The sequence below is a fragment of the Chiloscyllium plagiosum genome, chromosome 18 (assembly GCF_004010195.1).
Source record: "Chiloscyllium plagiosum isolate BGI_BamShark_2017 chromosome 18, ASM401019v2, whole genome shotgun sequence".
Taxonomy (NCBI): Eukaryota; Metazoa; Chordata; class Chondrichthyes; order Orectolobiformes; family Hemiscylliidae; genus Chiloscyllium; species Chiloscyllium plagiosum.
The window spans coordinates 16,252,609-16,258,608 of NC_057727.1; the positions used below are offsets into that span (position 1 = coordinate 16,252,609).

The 6,000-nt window shown below is 40.4% G+C and overlaps 1 protein-coding gene across 10 annotated transcripts in view; it reads right to left on the reverse strand.

Moving 5' to 3' along the window:
• The window catches only part of setd5 (SET domain containing 5), a 167,449-nt gene that overhangs the window by 108,386 nt on the left and 53,063 nt on the right, over positions 1–6,000 (reverse strand). For 6 of the 10 annotated variants that reach the window (XM_043707772.1, XM_043707768.1, XM_043707770.1 and 3 more), the window contains one exon: positions 2,020–2,198. In XM_043707772.1, the coding sequence (XP_043563707.1) occupies positions 2,020–2,090 (71 nt within the window). In that variant the 5' untranslated portion in view covers positions 2,091–2,198. Of the gene's footprint in view, positions 1–2,019; positions 2,199–3,213; positions 5,237–6,000 lie in introns of those variants that run through there. The other 4 variants (XM_043707775.1, XM_043707771.1, XM_043707776.1 and 1 more) reach the window with 4 other exon arrangements.

Below are 6,000 nucleotides of genomic sequence, written 5' to 3' on the forward strand. Positions count from 1 at the left end.
GGTGGCTAGCTTCCTGCCTGTCTGTCGATGTAGTGCTTGTTGTAGTCCTTGCAGGGTATTTTGTATATGAGTAACAAAATGAATGTCATAAATAGAAAGTGGGACAGAACACCAGCGCTTCAACGGAGACTCACTGATGATGTTACCTAGCATGGTGACAAAATATCTGAGAACAGACCTATATCTCAGCAAGCAAACTTACAACCTGAACCACTTTCGACCCCAATCAGTAACCATCAGAGAACCATGATATTGACTTTTCAATGATTTAATCATCAGATCCATTTTATACACACAAATTTCTCACATAAAAACATATGACACTGACCACTGATAAGCAATCGGACACCCCATTCCAACTTAGCCCAAGCCCTTGATTTATAGTAAATTTGTCCAAATATTGTACTAATTCCAGGTTATACCAATTTAATCCAATTGAGAAAAGATCCTGGCAGATCTACTCTGCAATCAGAAAACACACTCCGTTCTTTAAAGTTTAGAGTTAGCAGCAAGACCAATATTAACAGAGGATAAAATTACCATTTCTTTACGTACAGGATCCACCACAATGAATACAGCAGGATGAACCAGGTATACCAAAATTTGAGCACTCATGAGGCCTTGTTTTAAAAATTCCACAAGATGTAGGTTTCACTGGCCAGGACAATAGTTTTTGCCCAACCCAATGTTTCTGAGGAGGCAGTGGTGGGCTGCCATATTAAAATACTGCAGTCCATGTGGTGCAGTCACACTGTCAGTGCTGTTAGGAAGGGAGATCCAGGATTTTACACCAGTGACAGTAATGAAATAGTGACATATTCCCAAGTGAGAATAGCTTGGAGGGGAACTTGTAGGTGGTAACATTCCCCTCTGCTGCACTTGCCCCTCTAAGTGGTAGATGGTAAGGGAAAAGTTTTGGTAAGTTCCAGCAGTGCAATTTGTAGATGGTAAACAATGCTGCCAGGTGTATCAGTGGTGGAGACAGTGAATGTTTAAGGTGGTGGATGGAATGCCAATCAAATGGGCTGCTTTGACCTAGATAATATTGAACTTTTGAGTCTTTTTGAAGCTACACTCATCCAGAAAAATGGAGAGTATTCTATCAGGCTCCTGATTTGTGCCTTGTAATGATGGGCAAGATTTGGGCAACACAAAGCAAGTTCCTCACTCCTCACTGAGGGATCGTAATGTCATTGAATGTCATGGATGATGGTTAAATGTTCTCTTGTTGAAAAGGTCATTGCCTCAAGTTTGAGCATGTAAATGTTGTGTGTCACATATGTAAATGTTATGCGCCACATGCTCATCAGCGAGCCTTTCAGCAGTCAACATGGAACATAAAACTGCTTCTGAATGGAAGAGCAGACAACTGTGGTGTGTGTGTGTGTGTGTGTGATGTTAAAGTCAAGTGTAAGAGATGCAAGATGAGGGACTGGTACATGTGCACAGATATTATCAGCGTTTTGTTTTGAGAATTATATCTCCTGGAGTTGAGGTTAAGATTGAAAGCTGATGGGAGGATCAGGACAAGTTATATATTTGATTTGTTATACACTGGTGGACTTATTAATATATTGCTAACATAGTCTTGGGCCTGAAGCATAGATCTTGTTCAGTTATCAATTGTAAATAGGTAAATATTCAGATAAATATAAATGACTGATGCCACTCAGAGAAAACCTTTCTGAGAAATGGGTGAAGAGATTATTGAATAGGGAAGGTGAAATAAGTTGGGAATCAAATAATTGGTAATATGCCATGGATGTGGCAACAAAAGTAGAACACAGTAGTTACAAAAGCCTTGTGTCGACATGTAAAAGGAATATTCAGTTTAAAATCCTAAAGTATGTTCTTCAACATATTATACATAATGCTACTATAGTGCCTCCTCAAGGTTTCTGCTTTAAAGAGCATTCATCATCATCAAAACAAAATATCCATCCTGCCAACCTCCCACAAAAAAATGATCCTGTTCACCACCCACTGCCCAGTCTCCTCTGCTTTCCAAATGATACTCACTCTGATCCAGCAGCCATATCAGAGTATGAAGTATCTGGTGTAGTAACTCCCAGTGGAATTACTATGCTCATGACGTCCAACACCAAGTTGTGTTTATCAAGGGGTCCGAAGCACAGTGCCTGACCACACCGAGGCCCAGCAGCCACAGTGTTGCGAGTAGATCATGGACATGAGGGAAACTGCAAAAGAGGGGAAGATTGAAAAACAAAGTAAGAATAATATGAATTTAAAAATTTACACAAATTTTAATTCTCAGTCATGTTACTTAGGCATTGTAAAATGTGCTGTGTAAATTAAATTGGAGCAAAACGATAAAGTTCTGTCCTGTGGCATTATTTCCAAAAGTTATATACAGTCTCATTGTTACACATTATATTTCAGCATTCTGACTCCGTATGTTCTTCAAGAGATACTGGTTTCTGAAAGTCTATATTTTTGAAGTGGCAATTGAAAATCAGTCAATTTAAAAAGACTCTCTTGAAATTCAAACATAGATGTTGAAGGAAAGAGAACCAGTTGATTTTTCTGTCCATTTCTCTTCCACAGACAGCATCTTGGATAGCATGTTTCAAACTGTTGACTGTGTACTGAAAATCATAAGAACATTCATAAGTCGTTCAACTCATCAAGGGTCACTTAAATTATGGTTGATCATCTACTTCAATGCCATTTTTGTTTGCTTATCTTCCTAACCCTTGCATATAATTAGAGCCCAGAAAGTTATCAAGTTTGAACTTGAACCTGTTCTTTGGTTGAAATTTCACAGCTCTCTGAGATATAAAACTCCAAAGATTCAACACCCTGTGAGTGAAAAAAAAATCTTCCTCTTCAAAGTTTTAATTGGCCTAACCCTTTTCTGAGAATATGTCCCCAGTTCTAGCCAAGGGAAACGTACTACCTACATCCACACTGCCAAGCCTGTAAGTACTTTCTCAGCTTCAATAAGATTACATCTCATTCTCTGTGAAGAATTCAGGCTGTTTCCTCAATCTCTCCTCATAAAACAATTGCATCTTTCCAGGGATTAGTCTGGTTTACCTCCATTGCACTTACTCTGTGCCAAGTATATCCTTCCTTCCATAAGGAGCCCAAAACTGCATATAAACCCTTCACCATTCAGAAATACTCTGCTTTTCCTCCTAAAGTGGATAATCTATCACTTATTCATACTATATTCCATCTGTCATGTCTTACCCATTCGCTTAGCCCATCCAAGTCCTCTTAAAGACTCATTATATCCTCCCCAACTTGCACTCCTACTCAGTTTTGTGTCATCAGCAAACTTGGGAATATTACATTTTGTCCCCACAACCAGACCATTTATATTGATTGTGAACAGCTGTGGTCCCAGCACTGATCCTCGCAGTACTCCAATAGTTATAGCCTGCCATCCTGAGAATGAAGAATGAAACACCATCAGAGCACAGAAAACTAAGGGAACATAACAATAATTACAATGGTTCGGTTGTTAAGAAACTAAATTTTAAAAGCAAATCAAATGTGCAAGTTCCTGCAACATTGGGGTCACAACTTTCAAATTATAAATAGCTGTTGATCAATCTTTTTAAACACTTTAGAACATCTCTTGGGCAGGTGGGACTTAAATTTGGACCTTCTGGCCCAGAGTAAGGTTCACTAGCACTGCACCACAACCTTTGAGAGGATACGATGCTCAGGTTCACTTACTGTTTCCTGTGATGCGAGGATCGTTGTAACAGGAGAGACTGAGTAGACTAGCCTGCATTCCATAGGGTTAAGAAGAATAAGAGATGGTCACATTGAAATACATAAAATACTTAAGGGCCTTGACAGCATTTATACATTTAAGATGTTTTCTTAAAGATGTTTTAAGATGCAGGGAAATCTAAAACTAATGGTTATATCTCATAATAAGGGATCAGTTATGTAGGAGTGAGATGAGTCTTTTTCCACTCAAAGGGCTGTGACTCTTTGAAACTTGAGGAGAGATACGTATGTTGAGATACTGTGTATATCCAAAGGAGAGATTAATAGATTTTTGAATACAAAGAGAATAAAGAAAGATGGGGGAAGAGGTAAAATAAGTTGTAACTGAGGCAAAAGATCAAACATTATTTTGTCGATTGGCCTTCTCCTGATGACTCTTTTTATATAGCTCAGCATTTTAGTTTGTATTTTGTGTCAGTGTAAAATATCCTTGGGTCTTAAAGAAAATCACCAAGTTCCCACAGTGTCATGGCCAAGATAGCTCTGCAACCAAAACCATTAAAAATATTAATTAACTAGTTATTCATCTACTTTTTTCTATTTTCTGGAGCTGGTCATGACCAAATGACTGCAACAACAACAGGACAGTAAACAATTAGATGTGAAATACTTTTCATGATCCTGAAGAAATGCAAACAAATGAAAATTATTCATTTTTCTCATTTATTTCATATTTTCTTCCTAATTTTCGCACTTGGTATTGATAATATATTTCCCTTATTGTTTCACCGATCAATATATTTTGTCCAGTACATTTTATACTTCCCAAATTTATAGAATCAAATGTTGTTCTAACATGGCATTATTTGAAAATTTGAACAATGTGTGCCGAGTTTCCAAATCCAAGAGATTCATGTAAATTAGAAGCAGTAACCAACTCAGTCAGCACAGAAAATACTGTTAAATGTATTCACATCACACAGCAGATCACAACTTGCATTTATACAACACTTTATTGCAGTGATAGTTCCCAAGACACTTCTCAGAAGTTTACTCAGATAAAGAAATTGACACAGAGTCACATGGAAAGAAATTAGGAAGGATGACCAAAAGCTTGGTCAAAAGGATAGGTTGAGGAGCATCCTGAAGGTGGAGAGAGAAAAATGTGAGGTCTAGTGATCAAATTCCAAAACTTGAGTCTAAGGCAGCTGCAGGTAAAACTGTTACCAGTAGGACAAATAAATTGGTATTTCACAATTGGCCAGAATTAAATAATGAATTTCTCAGAGATTGTATGGATTGAAGAGGTCAGGCGTAAGGAGGGGTGGGGCCACAGATAGATTTGAACAGTAGAGTGAAAGGGTTAAATTCAAGGCATTTAAAAGATCAGAAACCAATGCAGGTTAGGGATTACTGCGATGAGGCTGAGCTAAGTTAGATAATGGGCAACAGCATTTTCAACTAGGAGAAAGTGAGGACTGCAGATGCTGGAGATCAGAGCTTAAAAATGTGTTGCTGGAAAAGCGCAGCAGGTCAGGCAGCGTCAAAGGAGAAGGAAAATCGATGTTTCGGGCATAAGCCCTTCTTCAGGAATGAGGAGGGTGTGCCAAGCAGGCTAAGATAAAAGGTAGGGAGGAGGGACTTGGGGGAGGGGCATTGGGAATAGGTGGAAGGAGGTTAAGGTGAGGGTGATAGGCCAGAGAGGGGGTTGGGGCTGAGAGGTTGGGAAGAAGATTTGAAGTCAAGAAGGCGGTGCTGAGTCTGACGGCTGGGACTGAGAAAAGGTGGGGGGAGGGGAAATGAGGAAGCTGAAGAAATCCGCATTCATCCCCTGTGGCTGGAGGGTGCCTAGGCAGAAGATGAGTCGCTCTTCCACCAGGCTTCGTGTTGCCATGGTCTGGCGATGGAGGAGGCCAAGGACCTGCATGTCCTTGGTGGAGTGGGAGGGGGAGTTAAAGTGTTCAACCACGGGGCAGTTGGGTTGGTTAGTGCGGGTGTCCCAGAGGTGTTCTCTGAAACGTTCCGCAAGTAGGCGGCCTGTCTCCCCAATGTATAGGAGGCCACATCGGGTGCAGCGGATGCAGTAAGTGATGTGTATTGAGGTGCAGGTGAATTTCTGATGGATATTGAAGGATCCCTTGGGGCCGTGGAGGGAAGTGATGGGGGAGGTGTGGGCGCAAGTTTTGCAATTTTTGCGGTTGCAGGGGAAGGTGCCGGGAGTGGAGGTTGGGTTGGTGGAGGGGTGTGGATCTGATGAGGGAGTCGCAGAGGGAGTGGTCTTTCCGGAACGCTGAT